The 25,962-nt window shown below is 40.3% G+C and overlaps 1 protein-coding gene across 1 annotated transcript in view; it reads left to right on the forward strand.

The window, feature by feature from the left end:
- TSPAN2 (tetraspanin 2) overlaps window positions 1–19,334 on the forward strand; it is a 39,663-nt gene extending 20,329 nt beyond the window's left edge. Inside the window, exons 5-10 of the mRNA XM_011933202.1 lie at window positions 3,044–3,141; window positions 4,760–4,834; window positions 6,314–6,412; window positions 7,688–7,759; window positions 13,744–13,827; window positions 16,791–19,334. Of these exons, the coding sequence (XP_011788592.1) occupies window positions 3,044–3,141; window positions 4,760–4,834; window positions 6,314–6,412; window positions 7,688–7,759; window positions 13,744–13,827; window positions 16,791–16,856 (494 nt within the window). The 3' untranslated portion in view covers window positions 16,857–19,334. The remainder of the gene's footprint in view (window positions 1–3,043; window positions 3,142–4,759; window positions 4,835–6,313; window positions 6,413–7,687; window positions 7,760–13,743; window positions 13,828–16,790) is intronic.
- The last annotated feature ends 6,628 nt before the right edge of the window (window positions 19,335–25,962 follow it).

Consider the following 25,962-nt stretch of genomic DNA (forward strand, 5'->3'; position numbering starts at 1 on the left):
AAAATGTGGCTGTAAATTAATTAATTACATTCAGCAGCTATTTTTTGAGGGGCACATCATAAGAAGGATAAAGTATCCTTGAAAACCACAGGTGGCCTTATGGCATGCAGAGTATTATAGCCAGATTTGGAACTGGATCCAGCAGGCCCAGGGAACCTCTCCTCTTGCAGAATTTCTTCTGCTTTTCCCTTCAACTCCAGTAAGCAATGCTCATTTGGAGCTGGGCTGAGTCACAGGCCCACACATACAAAACAGAGGCTGGCTGAGAAGAGGCCTTAAAGTTGAAGCTGTTAGGACAGCTTCAGGTTGTTTTTGCCATGAGCTCTGGGATTCTGATAGCCTAAGAATGAAATATTGTTCAAATAAGCACATTTTCCTGAAAAGCTCATTATTTCAGCAGGATAAGGATTGTTGCCTGAGGGAGCAGACAGTTTCCTTTACAGTGGGGAGCAACTCTGGCCTCCTCAAACCTCTGTGCCCCTGTGCAGTTAGCCTCCCGCCTCCTCAGGAGCCTCTCTCTTTCCTATATTCCAGGGTTTCTCGGGGTGTGAAGCAACCATCCTCCTGTGCTTGGCTTTGGAGAGCCCAGCTATGTAGTTCCTATGTGGATGTTTGCTAAGACGTGTTTCCAGCATGTATCTCTAAGCAAAGATGGGTGATGACAGCCAGCCAGCCTGGAACTGATTTGATTTTCTCTGTCTTATCTACTCATCCAACGCACACCGACTGAGAATTCTGCCTTGTGCAAGACATTCTCTAGAGAGGATGAATAAGGTTTGTTTGTCGACTTGAGATCTATAATGAGAGACTAATATGAGAACCTGCAAAAGCACAAAATGGAAAGTCACAGTCAGATCATGGTGAATTCCCAGGTGGCTGGAGCATAGGATGGATAAGGATTTGGGGGGCAACTGGTCTGCAGGCTGTGACTTCATGATAGATCTGCAAACGGCATCATGTAGCAACTGTGGCAGTAGCAATGGCAGGCAATGGCATGTTCTGCAGCAACGTGGTCCACCAGGAGACATTCATGAAGGAGCTGAGTATGGTGGTGTTGCTGCCGCCCTGCCAGAGCGTCCTGCCTGCAGCCATCTTGTCTCTCAGACCTCCATTTGTAAAACAGAAATAACAGTCCTTGCTTACCTAACCGGGTTGTTTGGAGAAGCCAATAAGATGATGGAAGTGAAAGAGCTTTGAAAACTTTGCAACACAGTGAATGACTTTTTTTTTCTTTTTCAACTTTCATTTTAGAATCGGGGTACATGGGCAAGTTTGTTACAAAGGTATATTGGGTGATGCCGAGATTGGGGGTATGACTGAATCTGTCACCCAGGTAATGAATACAGTACGCAATAGTTAGTTTTTCAACCCCTGTGCCCCTCTAATAGTCCCCAGTATCTATCGTTCCCATCTTTATGTCCATGTGTACCCAATATTTAGCTCCTACTTATAAGTGAGAACATGTAGTATTTGATGTTCTGTTCCTGTGATAGTTTGCTTAGGATAATGGCCTCCAGCTGCATTCATGTTGCTGCAAAGGACATGATTTTGTTATTTCTTAGGGCTGCATAGTATTCCGTGCTGTATATGTACCACATTTTCTTTATCCAATCTACCATTGATGGGCATCTGGGTTGATTCCATACCTTTGCTATTGTGAATAGTGCTTCAGTGAACATGTGCCCTTTTGGTAGAATGATTTATTTTCCTCTGGGTGTTTACCCAGCAATGGGATTGCTGGGTCGAGTGGTAGTTCAACTCAGTTATTTGAATCATCTCCAAACTGCCCTCCGCAGTGGCTGTACTGATTTACATTCGCAGTGGTGTATAGAGTGTCCTCTTTTCTCCTGGCTTTGCCAACATCCGTTATTTTTGACTTTTTAGCAGAAGCCATTCTGACTGTTATGAGATGGTATCTCATTGTGGTTTTGATGTGCATTTCTCTTATGATTACAGATGACGAGCGTTATTTCATGTTTGTTGCTCGCTTGCATGTCTTCTTTGGAAAATTGTCTGTTTATGTCTTTTGCCCACTTTTTAATGGAGTTATTTGCTTTTTGCTTGTTGATTTAAGTTCCTTACAGATTCTGGATATTAGACCTTTGGTGAAAGACATTTTTAAAAACAATAAAGTGTTTACGCAGTGGGGCCAACAACACTATTATTTTATGATATCGTTTCTCACATTACCACATCCATTCCCTCATGAAATTATTCTTTTAGAGAAAAGGGAAAGGGAGGAGGTGCCAGAGCTGGAACAGCAGGAAATAAATACCCGCCTCAGGGCTACAGAGCAGCAGGGCCTCAGGGCCCTGAAAAGAACCCTGAGGCCAGGCCGGGGTGGGGCAGGAAGCAGAGCAGCCTCGCCTGTGGCTCCTAGTAGGTCTGTGAACTGTCAGATCTGCCCACAAACCACCATCAGCAACCCAGAGGAGCCCCAGGAAGCACCCTGAATGCCAGGCCCAGGGGTTCCCCATGGAGGCGGGGCACCAGCCCCCACCCTCCCTGTTAATGGAAGTGGTTTCCAGGTGACTCATATGAGTAAAATGCAAAAAATGAAATAGAGACCATTAATATGATTCCAAGTAAGACAAGTGCCAGGTCACACATTGTATTCTAACTTATCTCAGATTCAGAGAAGGAAATACAAAAAGGCTTGGCTTTAGTTCTCTCAGAACCAGAGCACTTCTGCCCTTTTCTTTCTCTGTAAGAAATGTACCTGGGGCTTGACTAAGTAGTAAGTGAAATCCCCACCTGAATGATGGCTGCCTCCATCACTGGAGAGGCAGGACAGAGTCGGGATGTGGGCAGCCTTTTGAGGCTCACGGTTATTTTTCTCCCGGCTCTGCCAAGCACCAGCTCTATGACCTTATGCGAACTGCTTAACCTTCTGGGGCTCAGTTCCTCTGTGTTAAACATGGCAGTAAGGATAGTACCTTGTGGTACTATTAGAATGCTCTGCAGTGCCCAGAGTCTTAAGCCTAGTTGGTCATAGAGGCATTCGGTTGGCTGTCAATGGTCTCCTCTGATCTCTTCCCCACAGGGCTCTATGTTCTGGTTGGAGCCGGGGCCCTGATGATGGCCGTGGGTTTCTTCGGGTGCTGTGGAGCCATGCGGGAGTCACAATGTGTGCTTGGATCAGTAAGTGGGGCGTGGGGTAAATGGTGGGGTGGGAGTGATGGAGCTGCCTGCATCTGAAGGGAGTCAGTGCCTCTGACCCCTGGCTCCAGCTCCTCCATGGACTCTCTGAACCCTTGGCACGCACTTTTCCTCCCTCAGTCTTGGTTTCTCCATCTCTTATATGTGAATAATGTTACCTAGGGCCAGGTGCCGTGACTCACACCGGTAATCACTTTGGGAGGCCAAAGCAGGAGGATCTCTGGAGCCCAGGAGTTCAAGACTAGCTTGGGCAACACAGGGAGACCCAGTCTCTACCAGGTGTGATGGCACACACCTGTGGTCCCAGCTACTCAGGAGGCTGAGGCGGGAGGATCACTTAAGCCCAGGAGTTGGGAGGCTGCAGTGAGCCATGACTGTACCACTGCACTCCAACCTGAGCGACAGAGCAAGACCTTGTCTTGAAAAAAGAAAAAAGAAAAAAAAAATTATCTTTGTTCCTGCCTCATATGGGAAGTGTGAAAAGAAAGGAGGTCATTGGTATAAAGATGTTTTGGGAGTAAAAGTGCTTAGTAATTGTAAGGGGTGACTATGATTGTTCTTAAAAATATGTATGTGGTTGTGTGTGTATATATATATATATATATATTTCACAGTGGGTGAGACAGCTAAAATGTCAAGGAAGCACTGTCATCTACGAGGAAAACATTTATGTTTGAGATCAATAACTTAACCAAAATCCCTCTTGTGGCTTATTTTAACAAGCAACGTCTGTTTAAAAAAAATCAAATAATTTCAATTAACTGCCATACATTCAATGCCAGTGTAGCCTCAGAGAAACAGAAAGAAAGAAGAGGGGCAGGAGGAGAGAAAGTGTTGATATTTCTCCACAGGGAGTCAGAAACAGCAGTTTTAATAGGCAGCCTCTCATCTCATTACTCATTGCGATCTTTGGATTTTTAACTCTGGCCACAGCCTCTGACCTCTTGCTACATGAAATGTCTAACTTGTTTCTTTGCCATTCATTCTTTCTCTTTCTCCTACTGCTGAGCACATTTCTGTCCTGTTTATCACTGAACTTAGTTTGATCAGAGCAAATCCATAGACCAGAACAGAACTCCATCCAGAAGGACACCCCCTCACCTCTACTCCCATCTCCTCAAAGAAGACTTTCCAGACCACAGAGTCTCAAGTCACCCCCTTCCCCATGCCCAAGCTGCATCAGTGACTCTCTCTCTCCTGGCCTTATTTTATATCTTTCTAGGTCTTTTGTGTTTGTCAAGTATTTAATGAGCACATAGATGCCAGGTGGTGTTCTAGGTGGTGGGATTTTTACATCACTATCTGAACTTACCTTATTCACTTTTTAATTTCTTTACTCAGTTATCATATATTCCCCTGTCCAATCCAAGGTCCGTGGTAGCAGAGACATTGGGATATTTATTATCTTGTTCACCACTGAATACTCAGCACCAAGGACAGTACCTGGTGCAGAATAGATGCCCAATAAACAATTGCTGAATGAATGAATGAATGAACCACATGAAAGCGACTCATCCATTACATAAGGAAGCTAAGGTGCAAAATATATAAATTGAGAAGGTATTAAATTAATGAAATTAGTATTTTCTCTCCTCTACAGTTTTTTACCTGCCTCCTGGTGATATTTGCTGCTGAAGTAACCACTGGAGTATTTGCTTTTATAGGCAAGGGGGTAGTAAGTAAATTACTTATAATGTTTTTCTGTGATGGTTAAAAGTGTTAGAATATTGATATCCACAATATTATTAAGAAATCAAATAATCTCCATTATTATAGTTTAAACAGAACTTTTTAACTTAGATGTGGTGTGCAGAACTGAGCATATGTGTGTATGAGTGTGCGGGCATATATACATGCTCACATTTTTTTGGAGAGATAGTTCATACCTTCCATGAGACTTATGAAGTGGTCTGTAATAAAACCAAAAAAGAAAAAAAAAGGATCTCTAGTTTAAGATTCTTCCCCAGTTTGAAATGGGGTAAGAGTTAGAGTACAGACTTGAGAAAGAATCTAGATTCTCATCCCCTGTCAGACTGTCATTTCTTCTTAAGGATTGACCTGGACGGGGCCGTTTCATTCTCAAAGACCAGAGCCTGCCCTGCTGTGGGCTAGTGAAGCCAGTTTATATTTGCTGCCCAACTCTAGGTGTCCAGAATAGCTTATCAGGAGGACACACAGAGGAAGTAGCCTTTCTAGAAGGCTAGAACACACTGGGATAGAAGAGAATGGAATGGAAAAGGAGGAACAGTGGAAACTTAAGTTTGCTGTATTTCACATTAACTCCTGAGTCATTAATATTATGTTTATGAATGTATTATAAAAACAGTAAACATGTAGAATAGTAAATGCCACCTCTTTTTGAATTTTTCTGAAGTAGCTGGCTGTGTTCATAGGTTAGTTTAAATTCAGCTACATACAGAAGTAGAATGGGATCTTAGGACCTTTTGGGATTTCTGTGGATTTGAAATCACAAGCTTTTATACTAGAAAAAGCATTCTCTAAGCTTTATATGATATTTGAATGTAGAAAGTTTCCCTTGGTGATGAATATCTTTTAAACCATGTCATAAAAAGATTTGAATGCTTTTAACCAATGGGGTAACAGGAATGTATAAGTCCCGATTCTAGCTATGCATCCGAATCACCTGGGGGGAGCTCCGGAATCTGGGGCCCAGTTGATGCTGAAGCCCAGCTGGGTTTGGGAACTGTCAGAAATCTTTCTAGCCCATGAAAACTGTTCTGGTTAGTCTATCCTTCCATCCTCAAAAGCATCTTAGAGACTCCAGAAACTATAATCTTCTCCATATGTGCAGAATTATCCTAAAATACCTATGGAAAGGCAGTATTTTTTTTTTATTTCAACAGGTTTTGTGGGGGAACAGGTGGTGTTTGGTTACACGAGTAAGTTCTTTAGTGGTGATTTCAGAGATTTCAGTGCACCCATCACCCGAGCAGTGTGTGCTGTACCCATGTGCAGTCTTTTATCCCTCACCCCTCTCCCACCCTTTCCCTCAGGTCCCCAGAGTCCATTGTATCATTCTTATGAGAAAGGCAGTATTTTTGAAAGATGTGGAAGCAGGGATTTTCCTTGATGAAAGGAGAATGTTTAAAACTTCCCACTCAGTAGTCCCTCATTTTTCCTGGTGTTTTTTCAGGCTATCCGCCATGTTCAGACCATGTATGAAGAGGCTTATAATGATTACCTTAAAGACAGGGGAAAAGGCAATGGGACACTCATCACCTTCCACTCAACAGTGAGTAACTTCACTTCTTCCTTCAAATCGCAGCTTCTGAAGATTATGTCTGAGCCAGGTTCTCACCAATCACCAGGATGAAAAATAAAAGTAAATTCAGTAAAGCCAAGTAGCACCCCCTATTTTAGCCCTTTCGAGTGCCATAGTTTGCATTATGTGTGGAACCCTAGAAGGGAAAGATGTCTGTCACACAGAGTTCACAAGAGGGACAGAAGAGCATGAACCCAAAAGACACATGCCCCAAAGAGACAAAAGAGCACAAACAAGGTTACGGAGAAAGGAGCCCAAATAAATAGCAGGCTCTGTCAGAGGGCAGCATTGTGGTGTAACAGAAACAAGTGTGATCTTTAAGTCAGAAAAGCTAATTTCTAGCTGCCGCTCTGCCACTTCACAGCCTCGTGACCTTGAGCAAGTTACTTGGCCTCACTGATACCCACTCAACTCTGTCATTTGGAAAATGAAGGGTCATGGGAGATGGCTACACTCCCTTCCGGAACATTCAGTGGGACTGTGCTGTCCATGGAGTGCTCAGAGCTACATGCAGTTAATCACGGAAGGCTTGCAGAGGAGATGGGCCAGGCCAGAATCATTCTCATTTTTTAGACACTGTGATATGGAGAAGTAGCTGTGAATTCCTGGGTCAGGTGTTTTCAGGTACCTAGTTCTTGTCTGGGACAGGTATGTCCTGGAAAGTGGCTACCATTTATACATTTACACAGTTTCACCTCAGCTGCCCTCAGGACCTGAGGCGGCACACAGGTTCTTTTGTCTTAAAGGGCCAACTAGCCTAAGGCAGGATACCTGTTCGCTGGCCAATCTTCAAATCTGGTCTTTGGACCCTGGAATTTGCTGCAGCCACTTCTCCCTTCTTTCCCAGACTATTCCCAGCTAATGAGTCCTTCCTGAAGCTCATAAAACTTGAGCTCCTCAGCAGGTTAAATGACCCCCAGTCTGAAAGAAGGAATCTAAAGCCCCAACCCCTTTCTAAAAAGCAGCAATTTACACAGACACTGTCAATTAGCTTCTTGCCTTGTTTGGGTTGCCTTGAGTCACTTCCCATCATAAACTCAGATGGCTTTAGCGAAGTCATTTTCTCGTTTTGCCAGCATGATTGTGTGATTCTTCGCTCTCCTTCCAGAAATAGCAGTCTGGGTTGCAGTGACTGGGCCTCGGAGCTGCTTTGCCGCCTCGGCACCCCAGTCCTTAGCAGGGTGCCCAGACTTGTAGCTGCTGCTTCTCCTTCCTGGCCCTGAAGTCTCTTTTCTGACTCTCTAGTTTCAGTGCTGTGGAAAGGAAAGCTCCGAACAGGTTCAGCCTACATGCCCAAAGGAGCTTCTAGGACACAAGGTAAGCTTCTACCGAGGTTCCTGCTCTACCTGTAGTGTGTGGTGTTTTTGCCTTCAGGGTAGGGCCAGGGGCTCAGTTCCTACCTCAGGGATTCTGGGAGGCCCTCTCTCAGTGACTTCTATGGCTTGGCCTTATTCCATGTGAAATAAGTGAAGCAGTGCGGTGTCACAGTCCCCTGATGCCCTGGGGAAAGATGGTATGCCAACTTCCAGTAGTGATGCCACCTGCTTATGGTATTAATTAAGGACACCAGGGCTGAAGTTTGTGCCCAAGAATGTTGTCCCACACCTCTCCAAGCACTGATAAATGCTTCCTTTATTCAGTTCTGTGCGTCAGACACTATGCCAGTTTCTGGGAACTCTGAGATGAAAAAGACATGGTCCCTGTGCTCAGCGGCCTCACAGACTTATTCAAGGGCAATAGTGCTATGTAAGAAGTCTGAACAGGGAGCCCTAAAGCAGCAGATTTAGGAAAGGTTCATAGAGGAGTGGGTCCCTGAGCTGAGTTCTAACAAAGGAAGGTCATTCCAAGCCCAGGAAGCAGCAGGAACGCAGACACGGCCACCTGAAAAACTCCAGGACTGCAGGAGAACAGGGAGCCCACGGAGAGCACTAGGTAACATGTTGAGAGAAGCAGGCAAAGGCAGGATTTTACACCTGGAAGTTTGAGGAAGCCATTGATTTTAGCAGAGAATGAGCAAATCCGCTTTGAGTTGTAGAGAGTATTTTCAGGCCGCTGGGGTATGAAGGATAGAATAGGGTTGGAGAGTAATGGAGGAAGACCACTTAGGTGGCACTTGTGGTCACCCTGATAGGAGAGGATGAGTGGCCACAGCAAGTCAGAAACAGTAGGGATGGAAAGGAAGTGACAGTTGAAGAGACTTTCAGGAGGCAAAATCAACAGGCCTGGGTGACTTAGTGGGTATAAGTGGTGAGTGGATGGAAGGAAGGGGGCTAAGATTTCCAGACTTCTGCTTGGGTGGCTGGGTGGGTAGAGGTTCCACTCCCTGAATATAGGGAAAGGGGCAGATCCTGGAGACAGATGACAACTTTGGTTCTGGTCAAGTTTGTACTTGTACTTGTGTGGGAAACTGAGCAGTTTGGCTGTAGCCGAAGCCCTCGGAGTGAACGAGAGCACCAGGGAGAGTGAACAGAACAAGGAAGGAGGAGGGGCTCCCTCATTTCAGGGGCAGACTGAGGCCAAAAAGCCAGCACAAGAGACTGTGAAGGAGGAGTCAGAGTCTACTTGGGAAGCCAAGGTGGAGATGGTTTACCCATAAAGTCAGATGCTGGGAAGAGACAAGTAAATGAAGACTTACTTGTTTGTTGGATTTGTTGGTTAGAATATCATTAATGACTTTTGTCATACAGTTTCAGCGAAGTAATTGGGGAAAAATACAATGTGGGAACGAGAGAGGGAACTATGAGACTATGAAGACAATAATGTAGATGTTCTTAGATCCTCGGCTGTGAATGGGGTGGATGAGATTTTAGCTCCAGCTTGTGTCCCGAATTGCCCATTTAACACTGGTTGGGTCTTTCTGAGTTGGATGAAATGAACAAGATAGCACTGCCCTCAAAGTGCTCACGTCTGGCAGGAGAGACCCGCACAGGAGCCATGTACAGCACGTGGGCTGAGTTAAGGCTATGCAGGACAGTGCAGCAGACGAACCTGGCATAGGATTCCAGGGTACACAGGCGCTTCCCTGATGTGATTCTCAGGATGAATTTTGAGGGATGACTAGGAGTTCAGTAAGCAAGCAAAAAAGAGTGGGATATTTCTGGCAGAAACACAGGGCAAAGGCATGGAGGAGAGAAAAGGTAGCTGTCTGCAGGCGAGTGCCAGCGGCGGAAGTGTCTGAAAGCCCAGGTTGCCTGTGGGAGATGAGTACTTCAGAAAGGAGGGACCCATACTCAAAGGGCCAAGGGCACTCTTGTGAGACCAAAAGTCTAGCCTTCATGCTGCTAGCTTAGGAAGCCATTGAAGGTAGAATCTGGGATGGGATCTACATTTTACCAAATTTGTTTTAGTGGCAGCATAGAGGATCGATGGAAAATGAATAGCGTTGAGCTGAGAGACCCATTGGGAAGGCTGCTACCCTACCCTTGTTGTTAGCAAGAGATGTTAAAGAGGGTCTTTTAGAAAGTGACGTCTACAGGAATGGTGACCAGTTAAAAATCAGAGAAGAGAGGAGAATCCACTACTGGGTTTTTGGCTTCACCACCTACATAGATGATGGTGTCATTTACAGAGCTGAGGGAGAGAGGAAAAGGAGCCAGTTGTGGAGAAAAATGAGCTTTGTATTTAACATGGTGATTTTGAGGAACCAGTGGCACCTTCCAAGTGGAAATATCCAGTAGGCAGCTGGAAAATCTGGTTTGTCGCTCAGGAGAGAGGTCTGAGTGTCAGCACTTGATGGGAAACTTAAAGCTATAAATACGGATTTGATCCATTAGACTTGGAAGAAAAGAAGGATGAGGGTAGAGCCCTGGGGAACAACCACATTTAAAGGTGGGCAAAAAAAGAGGTGCCAAAGAAGGAAACTCGGAGGGGCAGCCAGACACAAGTGAGGAGACATTGCAGGAAGGAGAGGGAATGGTCACCAGGCCCATATGCTGCTGTTGAGGGCAATTCAGTATTGATCAGCTGCCTACCTTATGTTCGGCACTGTGGATGCAAAGGGGAAAGAGAAAAGGTTCCTACTCCCAAGGAGCTTGCATTGCAGTCTAATAGGAGGGACGAACATGAAGTCCATACAGTGCAGTGATTAGGCATGCATGGAATGTGCATCGTGCTCCGAAAGCACAGAGGGAAAGACACTTAGGAGAGGCCAGAGGCTGGGGGATGGGGAAGGCTGACTGGAGGTAATGATGTCTCAGCTAAATCTTCAAGAATGGAAAGTAATTATGCTAGCATTGGGCAGGAAGCGGGAGGGGGAGGCCTGCCTGCAGAGAGACCAGGGTAAACAACAGCACAGAGGTAGAAATGCCATGGTTTGTGTGGGGAACTAAAAGCCTAAGAAGGTCTGCTAATAACTGCTGAAAAGCTGGCAGGATTTAGCAGGTAAGGAACCAACTGGTGCGTGCTATGAGGGATGGAATGAGGACAGAGCCCAGGTTTCAGAGAGCAAGATGTGAGGAGAGAGAGCATCCTTTCAAGAAGTTTGGATTTGAGCCAAGGACACAAAAAAAAGCTTACAAAAGCCAAAGTCCACATTACCATTAAACATATAGAAAATATAGGAAATTAAAAGTAATATTTAAAATTAATAGCACATTAAAATGAAGAGATGCTGTTGTTTAACCTATGAAATTGACGAAGTGTTTTTTTTTCCCCTTAATAATACACAGTTTTGGTAAGAGTGATGTGATGAGCATGTTGAGAGAAATTAGTAAATAGTTTTAAAGATCAGTATGACTGTGTAAGACTAGAGGATTAAGTATGTTTATGCTCTTCTATCCAGAAATTCCACTTCTTGGAGTTTATTCTAAGGAAAACACATCAGAAATGCAGACAGACATTTTTGTGCAAACCATGTTCATTACATGTTATTCATAAGAACAAAACGCTGGATAGGCCGTTAATATGTGGCAGTAGGGGATTGTTTAGATAAATTGTGATATATTCATATGATGAAATGTTTTACCACCATTAAGGATCATGATTTCGTCTGTAATCCCAGCATTTAGGGAGGCAGAGGGAGGTGAATTGCCTGAGCTGAGGAGTTCAAGACCACCCTGGGCAACATGGTGAAATCCCGTCTCTACTAAAAATACAAAAATTAGCCAGGCATGGTGGCATGTGCCTGTAATCCCAGCTACACAGGAGGCTGAGGCAGGAGAACTGCTTGAACCTGGGAGGCAGAGGTTGCAGTGAGCCAAGATTGCGCCACTGCACTACAGCCTGGGTGACAGAGCAAGACTCTGTCTCCAAAAAAAAGGAATCATGATTTCAAAGAATTTTTTAGTGAAACAAGGCATTTTTGAAGTTGTTAAGTTAAAAAAGCACACTGTTGAATATAAAGAATGACCTAAGGGTGTAGGTGTGTTTGTGTGTGTAAGTATCACCAACAAATTTATTACCTTTTGTGGTGAGAGTACAGATGCTTCTTTTTCAAAAAAAGTCTCTTTTCCAGATTTCTACAAGAAGCATGTATTCCTTTTGTGACTAAAGCCAATATATCTTTTGTACATTTGTTTTTTACAAAAAGAAACTGGCAATGAACGGAAGGAGGGCCTAATGGCAGAACTAGAGGAGGACAATCTTGAGTGTTGTTTTGTTTGTTTTGATTGAAGAACTTGAGCATGGTAATAGGATAAGTGGAAATGTCAATGGATAAGGAGAGGCTGAATGTATAGGAAGGAAAAAAAGTAACTGGTAGCACAGGCTTCCTGAGGAGCTGAGGGAGAGACCCAAAGCAGGATATGCGGTTAACTTTCTTTTATTTTTATTTATTTATTTGCTTATTGAGACGGAGTCTCAGTCTGTTGCCCAGGCTGGAGTGTAGTGGCAAGATCTTGGCTTACTGCAACCTCCGCCTCCCAGGTTCAAGTGATCCTCCTGCCTCAGCCCCACTAGTAGCTGGGATTACAGGCAGGTGCCACCATGCCCAGCTAATTTTTGTATTTTTAGTAGAGATGAGGTTTCGCCATGTTGGCCAGGCTGATCTCGAACTCCTGACCTCAGGTGATTCACCCACCTCAGCCTCCCAAAGTTCTGGGATTACAGGTGTGAGCCACCACGCCCTGCCATGAGGTTAACTTTCAACAGAGAAGGGTACCTCTTTGGCTCTGATTAGAGAAAAAGGAGTCAGGAGTGTGCTTGCTACCTACAGCAATGCCTGGCACTGAAGGAAGGGAGCATCTAAGTGTATAGGAGAAGGAGAGGAAGAGTGAAAGAATTGCTATAGGTTGACTCTCATTTTTTCCACTAAGTAAGGGAGCCACTCTATAGAACAGTAGTTTTCATACTTTTGTCAGAATGTGTTATAGCTTTCTCTTGTGGATCTGTGTCCTTCTCTAAACTGTGAATTCCCAGAAAGCAGGAGAAACTATATCCTATTGTCTCTGCATCTGCCACCCCTCTTCCAGTGACTAATGCAAGATAAATGCTCAAGAAATGTTTGTTGAATGAATGAAGTGTGATCGGAAATACAAAGAGAGAAGTGAGGGTTTCACATAGCTCAGATGGTATCTGAAGGAACCAACCAGTGACAAGCGAACAGATCTGAACAACCTGAGGATACTGTTGAATTGAGAGTATCCAGCTATTTAAGAGCACTCCAAATAGGAGTGTTTGAAGTTGGGGAAACTAATAATAGTTACAGGTGATCTATTTGGCTTTCTGTCTAAGTTTCCCCACATCCATGAAGGCCCTTTGAATCTATGCTGCACAGGTCTCTTATGGGCACAGATGAAAGGATAGGAACCCACCCAGCCCAGCCCAGCCATCACAGAAAAGAATGATCTTTTAGCTCCCAAGACTTGGCTTTTCTAATTCTTGGCTTTCCTTTGTTTAACTTGAACCTGTTAAGACTTTTTAGTTTCTTAATAGGTCATGCCTACCTTGCATAGTAAATTGGATCAAAGACATAGAAAGTATTTTAAACTGTAAAGGACAATATGAAAACAAAGAGTTATTGTTTTAAGGGCATTTTACTTATTTGCTACAAGTAAGAAGTGGCTCCAGATTTTTAGATTCCTTGGAACCAGACTTCCTCCAGTTATATTTCAGGGCTCTGAAGAAGCCAATGTCCTAAACATGAAAATCTCACCCAAAAGAGTGACTTCTATTTTTTTCCCCAAACTGCATTTTTGCGTTGTTTATCAAGATGATGTTATCAAAGATGAATTGTTGAAACACGAGTAGAAGCTGGCTTGGATTGACTCTCATAGAATGAACTGTAGGGATGGAAAGGATTGGATCAGGGTAATGATTGACACATACAATCAGTTTTTATTCTTGGCTTTTTTTCCTCAAAACAGAATTGCATCGATGAAATTGAGACCATAATCAGTGTTAAGCTCCAGCTCATTGGAATTGTCGGTATTGGAATTGCAGGTCTCACGGTGAGAAAGTCCTAGAACTTACCTTTTTTGCCCTCTAAAAGCCTTGAAACTTTGCATCTTATTTCTCTTCAAGTGTGATAGCATCTTAAGAGAGAATTCTCATAAAGAAAAAAGACCTTTGTTCACAATGTGTTATATCTTCTAAGAACAAAGCTCATTAAATTATTAATAGTTTGTCCTCTAAAATATAATACAAATTTCAACTTTAACTCATTATGACCTTGAGTGTACCATTGTTATTAACTTCCCATTTTAAGGCTACCATCCGTAACCCAGATAAATAATTTTCAGTTCTGGGTCTCTTTCTACTGTTACAAATTCAATGCAACGTATCAGGTTAATCTCTCTCATCTATGATTTGAAGAGGCAGCAGAGCATAGAGATTAATAGGGTGAGCTCTGGCATCACATAGTTTGGATTTAACTCTGGACTCCACCACTTGGAAGCTCTGCGATCGTAGGAAAGTTTCTTAACTTCTCTACGCCTCAATTTCCTCATCTTGTTAATATATAAACCTCATAAGACTGCCGTGAAAATTAAATGGGATACTACATATAAAGTAGTATTACAAATTATTACAGGCAAAGTGTCTGGGACATATAGCACTCAACAAATGCCAGCTCTCTGAATAATCTACCAGGCAAAGACAATGCCATAGAAGGTATTAAGCGTAGTACATCCAGGCCACCACCAGGTGGCTCTGTACTTCTAAAGTACAAAAGAAGAGTGTGTGGGAAGAACGGAGAGCAGCGGACAGGTATGGCAGGAGTTGCGGGAGATGGTAATGGAGAGAGTGTTGCGTCCACATCATTGAGGTCTCTGCATGCCCCTTTGAAAGGGTGGGCTTCATCCTTAAGGAAAGGGGAGTCACCAAGGGTTGGAAGAACCTGTGGTAGAGGATAGAGGAAAGGTTGGAGGGAGGCAAGATTGGATTTCGGAGGCTGGTTAAAGGGTGATTTCCATTGTCCAGGGGTTGGGTGATAATAGCTAATACTAAGATGGCACTTAGTCTCTAGCCCTCTATGTAGATTAATTCATGGCCTAAACTAAGGCAAGGGCTGTGGGAATTGTGAGGAAATCAGTGAATTTGCAGTTATCGGGGGACACACAAGCACCTTCCCCTTTTCTGTATTTAGAGCACAGAGGGGTGGGGAAGTGGCTGGAAATACTCTGCTGAGGCCCTCCAAATCAAGGGACAGCTCTCAGGTCCTCCCCACCTGCTCTGGGGATAGCCTGGCTGCAGTTCTGCAGCTCCCCAAAGGACAATCCTGAGGCAGGTCTGAGCATGTGCTACATAATGGAGAGTTTCACAATCTCAGCAAATGAGCAGCCTAGAAGCCTTCACCCCTGACTCCTGTCAGCAGTAGGCTGAGACTGAAGAAGTCTCACTGAAGCCAGGATGGGGTAGAGATTACATCCAACCTTATGGCAGTGGTAAAGGGGAAATGCCCATAGTGAGCCTATCTTGAGTCGGCACCTCCGGGTTTCTTCCTTAGTTCTTTTCTCAGTGAAGTGAGAGTTGCACAATGTAATCAGTTAACTAAATGTCCATTGAGTGTCTCCTGTGCTACATACTGGTACTGAGTCCTGTCATCCAGAAGCTTGAAATCCTGTTCCTGGCCATACCCTTACCTGCTTCTGTCCCTCCCTTTTCAAAACAACTGATCATTCATCTTTTTTTATTTTTCTTTTATTTTTTTTTTTGTTATACTTTAAGTTCTAGGGTACATGTGCATAACATGTAGGTTTGTTACATATGTATACTTGTGCCATGTTGGTGTGCTGCACCCATCAACTCGTCAGCACCCATCAATTCATCTTATTGAATTTAACATTTACAGATCCTAGTCTGACTTAGGATGGAATTGAGGAGAGAACCAGAAAGTTACAGTACCCATTTTTTAAAATAAACCTTAACAGTAGTTTATAGAATGGTGCCTACAGATAGGGGTCCATGGGATCTACAAAATTGTAGGGGAAATAACTGCAGACAAGAATCTTTGACATTCTTCTATTTAAACCATGGAAGTGGATATTGATTTCATTCAAGTATTTGACTTCTCAGAGAACTATCCAAAAGGTAAAAGTCAATAATATCATAGTATAAACACTTTAGTTTATGCTTTGCTAAAACTGTTGAATTAAACAGTGAAGCATCATTTGCCCTGAAAAATGGACCAAAAATGAAGTGATGCTCCACTTTTTTTCTTTTTTTGTGAGACAGGTTCTCTGTCACCAGGGAGTGAAGTGGTGCGATCATAGCTCACTGCAGCCTCGACCTCCTGAGCTCAAGCGATCCTTCTGCCTCAGCTTGCCAAGCACCTGGGACTGTAGGGACACACCACCATACTCGGCTAATTTTTGTATTTTTTGTAGTGACAGGGTTTCACCATGTTTCCCAGGCTGGTCTAGAACTCTTGAGCTCAAGCGATCCTCCCACCACAGCCTCCCAAAGTGCTGGGATTACAGGCATGAGCCACTGCACCCAGCTGATACTCTATTTTTTGAGATACGGACACTGTTGTAAAAATTCAGAGCTTTTCCAACAATAGAAAATTATTTAGACCACAAGCATATCTAAACAACAAATGGTTATGAACACAGTTTTCAAAATAAACTTATAAAAGAGATATGGGATTAACCTGAAATATAAAATTCCAAAGCCAGTATTATATCTGTCTTTCACAAGTATCAGAACGGTTCTATAATTCTGAAGCAGGGTAGGTTCCTTTAAAGCAGAGCCTTGTTACTTGTTAACAATAATCATATACATTTAAACAGTTAATCTGGAAATCTTTACCCCATAGCCAACCTTAAGTAACATACTAAAATGTCATTTGTAACTGGTAATTATTGGTTATAATTATTTGTTAACTTGAGTTAGACACACAGGAAGTCTGCTGAACTTTTTACCAATCGGTACCCATTTCAAAGTCACCGATGAGTGTTTCCTTCTGTTTCAGATCTTTGGCATGATATTCAGTATGGTCCTCTGCTGTGCGATACGAAACTCACGAGATGTGATATGAAGCTACTTCTACATGAAAATTGCAATCTAAAGCTTTCATACCAAATGTCACAGGAGCTGTCTCCCAGCTCATTTTTAATACTGAAATGACATTAGTATCTAAAATAATTTGCTGTCAGTTGTACATTTGCATGAGTACATATGTTTGGCTCATTACTGGTTTACCCCTTGAGTGAATGCCTGTGAATGTTGACTGAGAGCATATTCATGTGTGGTCTGTGTGTTTCTGAAATATGCTTTATACATAATGAAATCTGTTTGCTGGGAATTCCTGATTCTTGTTATATAAGAGAAACAACTTATTTTACTCCCAGAAAAAAAGATCAAAGAGCTTTCAGAAACTTTGAGAACTTGGTTATTTAGAAAAAGTGATAATGGGTCAATTTCTCAGGCTGTAGCCATTGAAAATTAGATGCAGAGAATTCAGAGATTTCTTCTTAATGGAAGCAATAAGCTGTAAGAATTGAGAGATCACAATGGAGTGTTAAAACTGACTGTATCTAAGTTGGTTGTAAGGGTGTCCTGGGTTTTTTTTATACACATGCTCTCCCCAGAATACAGTAAACCACAGTTTTAGAACTAAACACATCTGTAAAACTAAATATAGCATGGAAAATTGAATTTGAATAAGTCATGCTTTCCTAGAATTTAAAAATAAAAAAGTCTTCCTCTGGAAAGAGAAGTCACACAGACAATCATGTGCCCTATAAAAGTGAGTGTTTATAGGACTAAAAACCTTTTAACAACTTTTTAAGGAAATATTTTTGTTCTTACACAAAAACATGTAAATATTGCTTTGTTACTTTCCTTTTCTGACCCTGCTGTAAACTACTGCAACCCTCACATCCTCAAAGGGACTTTTATCTCAAACTCTTCTGTTGCTCCAAATATAAGGACAAAAAGACTAAAGCAAGAGATCTGGCAGTTGAAAATTGTGGGAAAGAGAATTTTTACTGGCACTGTATCTTTGAAATACCTCATAACTTACGTTTACATGTTTTCCCAATTTTTTGTATTTTTCTTATATCTCCACCTGGAGAATTCTTCATAGATTAAGAACTACAGTTTTCACCACTTAAAATAAGTAAAGCAAAGTCCTTCATAATTTAACCATTAGCATCTTTGGCCAAACCAAAATAAAGAAAAGCATCTTCTAGTTGTGTGCAGACAACAGAAACAAGTTAAGGAAACAAAAATGTTTATATACTCACAGAACAAAAATATGTTCTTTTTGTGCAAATCCCCTGTGAAAATAAAATTTTCCATTTTTTTTGGTCTTAATGCTTCATTTTAAGTTAGTAAACCCAAATTTAGGATTTACATTGGCAAATTTTTCAGTAATTTTTAACATGTTACATTTAGTAAACCATAGATTTTTTTTAAACTGCATTTTATAAGGCCACACTTAAGTGAAAATACGGGAGGCTTTGGAAACCGCCAAGTGAACTTCTATACATGTGAAAACACAAGTCTTTGAGTGTGCACTAAAAGTGTCACACTCCCAAAAAAACTCACAAAACATTTTGCTAAAAAGATATAACTGCTTGAAATAGTCTCTCTCCCATGGAGAACCACATTTCTCTTTCTGCCATACTTGCTACTGCTACTGATTTTGGAGGAAACTTTTCTAGAAGAACAAAGGTCGTATTTGAGGCAAGCTAAAAACTTAATTATACATAGCTACTTTACTGTGTCTATAGCTAAAGAAAAATTGTTTTACAAAAATTACTTCATGAAATATAACTTGTATCCCAGTAGTTGAGAAATGTGACCTTTTAGGCAAAGAACAGACAGTCCATCTCTCTTAGCTTTAGTTTATCTCTTTGCCTGAAGACAGGAAACAGGCCCAAGTACATACTCAGGTTCTTTCCAACTCAGAATTATCTCTGATTCCACAAAAGTGAATTTAATTTCCTATCTGAATTAACAACTTTAAAGGAGACTACAATAGTTAAAAGTGGAAGAATAGAAATAAATAAATTTAAAAAGAAATGAATTAAAGTAGAAGAGAAGGGTTCTGTTCCATGTACGGTTTAATGTGCCCCTTTGGGGGTAAGCTTTCCAAAATATGTGTGTGAGAAAAATTAGAAAATTCCACCACTAAGCTACAATAGATTTTATATGTGTGTGTGTATATACACATGTGTATATACATACACAGGAAGATAAATATATATATCTGTATAAATAGACACATATAGTATACCTATACATAGATATATAATCTCTATATATCTTGATTCTACAAATATCTTTATACATATATAATTTGAATATATACATGTATATATAGATATGTGTGTGTATATATATACACACACACATATGCATAAATTTTCAGTTATTTCTGTTCCCCTGAACTAATTTGAGATTAGACCCAAATATACTTTTAAATGTCTCATGCCAAGGCACTGAACTAAAACTTCTTAATGTTGAAATATTTTAAGTGATTTCATATTAAATTTTCTATATACTGAAATTGCTTGCTTGATTTATCTTAAAATCCTATTGTATCTTTCTACAAACCTTCACCCAATTTATCTAAATGTCTAACTACCAATCAAATAATGTGATTAAAAAAAACAGAGTGGTAACCCTTCTATAATTTGCTATTGATAGTTGACTTAAAAGCAACACCCTAAGGACTATTATTGCATATACAGTCATCTCTCAGTATTTATAGGAGAATGGTTCCAGGATCCCCTGTGGATACCAAAATCCACAGATGTCCAAGCCCCTTATATAAAATTGTGTGGTTTTTGCATATAACCTATGCATATCCTCTCATATACTTTATTTTTTTATTTTTTTTATTATTACATAATAGTTGTACATATTTATGGGATATATGTGATATTTTGATATTAGCATACAATGTGTAATAATCACATCAGGGTAATTGGGATATCTATTACATGAAATATTTATCATTTCCTTGTGTTGGGAACATTCCAGATCTCCTAGGCCTTTTAAAATATATAATAAATTATTGTTAACTATAGTCACCTTATTGTGCTACCAAATATTAGAACTTATTCATTTTATCTAACTGTATTTTTGTACCCAGTAATCAACCCCTTTTCATCCCTCCCTGCCTGCTCCTGTTTCCAGCTTCTGGTAAGTACCATTGTATTTACTACCTCCATGAGATCAATTTTTATAGCTCCCCATGAGATCAATTTTTATAGCTCCCCATGAGATCAATTTTTATAGCTCCCACATGTGACTGAGAACATGATTTATCTTGATGATATTTGTCTTTCTGTGCCTGGCTTATCTCACTTAATATCCTCCAATTCTATCCATGTTGCTGCAATTGACAGGATTTTATTCATTAATCAGCCATTGTCATGGCTGAGTAATATTTCATCGTGTGTATATAGCACATTTTCTTTATCCATCTGTTGATGGACACTTGGATTAATTCTGCATCTTGGCTATTGTGAATAGTGCTGTAATAAATATGAACATGCAGACATCTCTTTGATATACTGATTTTCTATCTTGTGGATATATACCCAACAGTAGGATTGCTGAGTCATATGGTAGTACTATTTTTAGTTTTTTGAGGAACCTTCAAACGGTTTTGCATAGTGGCTGTTGATTATTTCCTGTGTTGTGCAGAAACTTTTTATCTTGATGTAATCCCATTTGTCAGTTTTTACTTTGGTTGTCTGTGCTTTTGAGGTTTTACCCCAAAAATATTTGTCCACACCAGTGTCCTGAAGCATTTTCCCAGTGTTTTCTTCTAGTAGTTTCATAGTTTCAGGTCTTACATTTAAGTCTTTAATACATTTGAATTTTGTGTAGGGTGAGAAATAGGGGTCTGGTCTCATTTTTCTACATGTAGATAACCAGTTTTCTCAGCACTATTTGTTGAAGAAACTGTTCTTTTCCCAGTGTAAGTTCTTGGTGCCTTTGTCAAAAGTGAGTTAGCTGTAAATGCATGGATTTATTTCTGGGTTCTCTATTCTGTTCCATTGGTCTATGTGTTTGTTTTTATGCCAATACCATTCTGTTTTGGTTACTATAGCTTTGTGGCATATTTTAAAGATAGGTAGTGTGATGCCTTCAGCTTTTATTCTTTCTGCCGAGGGTTGCTTTAACTGTTTGGGTTTTTGTGTGTGTGTGTGGTTCCACATGAATTTTAGCATTGTTTTTTTCTAATTTTGTGAAAAAAAGTCTTTGGTATTTTGATAGGGATTGCATTGAATCTGTGGAACACTTTGGGTAGTATGGTCATTTTAACAATATCAAGTCTTCCAACCATGAACATGGAATATTTTTCCATTTTTTTCTGTCCTCTTCAATTTATTTCATTAGCATTTCATAGCTTTCATTATAGAGACCTTTCACTTCTTTGGTTAAATTTATTCCTACAGTTTTTTGGAGTTATTGTAAATGGGATTGCTTTCTTGATTTCTTTTTCAGATTGTTCACTGCTGTCATATAAAAATACTACTGATTTTTTAATTTTTATTTTATATCCTGCAACTTTACTGAATTCATTTATCAGTTCTAACAATTTTTTTGGTGGAGTCTGTAGGTTTTTCTAAATATAAAACATGTCGTCTGCAAACAAGGATGACTTGACTTCTTTCTTTCCAATTTGGATGCCCTTTTTTTCTCTCGATGAATTGCTCTGGATAGGACTTCCATTTCTATGTTGAATAGAAGTGGTGAAGGTCGTGGGCATTATTGTCTTTTTCCACATCTTTTAATTTTTGGCCAGGCACAGTGGCTAACGCTGGTAATCTCAGCACTTCGGGAGGCCGAGACAGGTGGATCACGAGGTCAGGAGTTTGAGATCACCCTGGCCAACATGGTGAAATCCTGTCTCTACTAAAAATACAAAAATTAGCAGGACATGGTAGCGCATGCCTGTAATCCCAGCTACTTGGGAGGCTGAGGCATAAGAATTGCTTGAGCCTTGGAGGCAGAGGTTGCAGTGAGCCAAGATCACGCCATTGCACTCCAGCTTGGGTGAGAGAGTGAGACCCTGTCTCAAAAGAAAAAAAAACAAACAAACAAAGGCTTTTAATTTTTTATTTTTCCGTGTTCAATATGATGTTAGCTGTGGGTTTATCTTATACGGCTTTTAATGTTTTGTGTTATGTTCCTTCTATCACCAGTTTATTGAGGGTTTTTATCATAAAGGATACTAAATTTTATCGAATGCCTTTTCAGTATCTATTCAAATGTTCATATGGTTTTTGTCCTTGTTAATATTAATGTTTATTGATTTGTGTATGTTGAACCATCCTTGTATCCCTGAAATGAATCCCAATTAATTGATCATGGTGAATGACCTTTTTAATGTGTTGTTGAATTCTGTTTGCTAGTATTTTGTTGAATATTTTTGCATCTATGTTCATCGGGAATATTGATCTATCATTTTCTTTGTTGTATTTTTGTTTGGTATGGCTATCAGGGTAATGCTGGGCTCATTGAATTAGCTCTTCAGTTTTGGAGAATAGTTTTAGTAGAATTGGTGTTCTTTAAATATTTGATAAAATTTGGCAGTGAAGCCATCAGGTCCTGGGATTTTCTTTGATGGATGGCTTTTATTACTGCTTTTATCTTATTACTTGTTATTAATCTATTCAGGTTTTCTACTTCTTCATGGTTCAATCATGGTAAATTGTATGTATTTAGAAATTTATTCATTTTTTTCTAGGTTTTTCAATTTATTGGCATATAGTTCAAAAGTCTCTAATAATCTTTTGTATTACTATGGTATCAGTTTTAATGTCTCCTTTTTTGTCTCTTATTTACTTAGGTCTTTCTTTTTTCCTAATTAGTCTAGCTAAAATTTTGTCATTTTTTAATCTTTTAAAAAATTTCATTTTTCATTTTGTTGCTCCTTTGCATTGTTTTTTAGTGTCCTTTTTATCTCTACTCTCGTCTTTATTATTTATTTTCTTCTACTAGTTTGGGATTTGGTTTGTTCTTGCTTCTCTAGTTCTTTAAGGCACATCATTAGTTTGTCTATTTGAAGTCTTTTTACTTTTTTGATATATGCATTTATTACTATAAACTTCCTTCTTAATACTGCTTTTGCTGTATTCCATTGGTTTGGTGTGCTGTATTTCTAATTTCATTTCTTTCAAGAATTTTAAAAATATTTTTAATTTCTTCATTGACCCATTGGTCATTGAGGAGCATGTTGTTTAATTTACATATATTTGTTCCATTTTCAATATTCTTCTTGTTATTGATTTCTAGATTTTATTCCATTGCAGCCTGAATATTTAATATTATTTCAATTTTTTGAGTTTAAGACTTGTTTTGTGACCTTGCATGTTGTCTTTCCTGAAGCATGTTTTTATGTGCTGGCAAGAAGAATGTGTATTCTGCAGCAGTAGGATGAATGTTGTGAAAATGTCAGTTATGTCCATTTGGTCTAGAGTGTAGTTTACTTTTCATGTTTCATTTTTTGTTAATTTTCTCTCTGTATGATCTATTTATTGGCAAAAGTTGGGTTTTGAGGTTCCCTACTATTATTGTACTGGAATCTAGCTCTCTTTTTGTGCTCTGATGTTGGGTACTATTATATTTGCAATTGTTATATCCTCTTACAGAATGATCCCTTTACCATTATATAATGACCTTCTTTGTCTCCTTTTACAGTTTCTGACTTAAAAAGAGACAAAGTGTTGGGTCTTGTTTTTTCATTCAGTCAGTCACCCTGTGTCTTTTAAATTGGAGAATTTGGTCCATGTTTACATTCAATGTAATTAATGATGGGTAAACACTACAGCCATTTTGTTATTTGTTTTCTGGTTCATAAGTCCTTTATTTCATTCTTGCTATCTTTCTCTGTGGTTATTGTCCCTCATATTACATTTTAATTCCTTGCTTTTTATTTTTACTGTATCTATTGTAGGTTTTTGCTTTGTGGCCGTTATGAGACAAAGAAAAATCTTATAGTTACAGTAACTTGTTTTAAACTGATAACTTTGGTCACAAAGAAGCAAACAAGCTTCTTTAGTTGTTTTTAGAAACAACTAAAAAACTCTACAATTTAACTCCATCTTCCCCCACTTTTTGACTTTTTATTGTCTCCATTTATAACTTTTTTTGTTGTTTATCTCTCTCTCTCTTTTTTTTTTTTTTTTGAGACGTAATCTCACTTTGTCACACAGACTGGAGTTCAGTGGCGTGATCTCAGCTTACTGCAACTTCTGCCTCCTGGGTTCGAGCTATTCTCCTGCCTCAGCCTCCCTAGTAGCTGGGATTACAGGCGCCTGCCACCACACCCGGATAATTTTTTGTATTTTTAGTAGAGCCAGGGTTTCAGCCAGGCTGGTCTAGAACTCCTGACCTCTAGTAATCCACCCGCCTCGGCCTCCCAAAGTGCTGGGATTACAAGCATGAGCCACCACATCCAGCCTTATGTCACTTATCTCTTAACAAATTGTTGTAGTTATTATTTTTGATAGATTTGTCTTTTAGTCTTCATGCCAAAGATATGAGTGGTTTACTTACCACAATTCTTGTATGAGAATATTCTGAATGTGTATTTACTTTTACCAATAAGCTTTATACCTTCTGATGATTTCTTGTCACACTTTAGCATTCTATTCTTTTAGATTAAAGAACTGCCTTTAACATCTTTGGTAAATCAGATCTGGTGCTCATGAACTCCCTCAGCTTTTGTTTGTCTGGCAAAGTCTTTGTTTCTCCTTTATGTTTGAAGGATAGCTTTTTTGGGTACAGTGTTCTCAGTTGAAAGTTTTTTCCTTCAGCTCTTTGAATATGTCATCCCACTTCCTCCTGGCCTGTAAGGTTTCTGCTGAGAAGTCTGCTGCAAGACATATTGGGGCTCCTCTATATGTTATTTGTTTCAAAAGAAAAGCAGCCCTTGCTGCTTTTAGAATCCTTTCTTTATCCTTTACCTTTGAGGGTATAATTATTATATACCTTGGGGTAGTCTCATTTGGGTTGAAGGTGCTTGGTGTTTTCTAACTTCCTTGTGCCTGGATATTCATAACTTTCTTTAGGTTTAGAAAGTGATCTGTTATTTCTTTGAATAAATTTTCTACCCCATCTTTTTCTCTACTTCCTCTTTAGGCCAATAACTCTTAGATTTGTCCTTTTGAGGCTATTTTCCAGATCTCATAATGTACTTCAATCCTTTTTCTTTTTTCTCCTCTGACTTTGTATTTTCAAATAGCCTGTCTTTGAAATCACTCATTCTTCTGCTTGATCAGTTCTGCTGTTGAGACACTCTGATTATGCATTTTTCCGTTAATCAGTTATACTTTTCAGCTGCAGGATTTCTATTTCTTTTTTATTATTATTTCAATCTCTTTGTTAAATGTCTTTAATACATTTCTGAATTTTTTCTGTCTGTTTTCTTAAAGTTCATCGAGCTTCCTTAAAACATCTATTTTGAATTTCCTGTCTGAGATATCACATATTTCCACCACTCTAATGTTGGTCATTGGCCCCTTATTTAGTCGTTTGGTGAGGTCATATTTTCCTGAAGTTTTGTGCTAGATGCTTTTGGATGCTCATTGATGTCTTGGCATTGAAGAATTAGGTATTTATTCCAGTCTTCATAGTCTGGCCTTGTTTACCCTCATCCTTCTTCAGAAAGCCTTCCAAGAATTCAAAGGTGGCTGAGTTCTGAGTTCAGTAAGCCTGTGTCATTACAGCTATTTCAGCACTAGAGGGTGTCCAAAGCCCAGGTACACTAAGATTCTTTGCAGATTCCTGGATACCCGTCCCTGATGGACTTGGGGAAAATAAGGGAATTTCCTGGATACCCAGGAAAAGTCCCTCACTCTCTTCCCTCTCTTTCCCCCAAGCAGGAGTCCCTCTCTGGGGTTGGCCACCTGGCGTTGTGGGAAGGGTGACTCAAGCACTCTGTGGCCATTGCAGCTGGCAGTGCACTGAGTTGCATCTGATACCCATGACCTCCCAAACCAGCATAGGACTGGGATACTCAAGGCCCATGGCTGCTATTGTCTGACTGCACTGATGTTTATTCAAGGCCCAAGGCCACTTTTGTCAACAGGCGGTAAAGCCAGCCAAGAATTGGGTCTGCCCTGCCAGGGCACTGGATTCCCTCCTGGTCTGGAGTGGGTTTAGAAGTGTGGTCC

This window comes from Colobus angolensis, unplaced genomic scaffold (genome assembly GCF_000951035.1).
Source record: "Colobus angolensis palliatus isolate OR3802 unplaced genomic scaffold, Cang.pa_1.0 Scaffold124, whole genome shotgun sequence".
Classification (NCBI taxonomy): Eukaryota; Metazoa; Chordata; class Mammalia; order Primates; family Cercopithecidae; genus Colobus; species Colobus angolensis.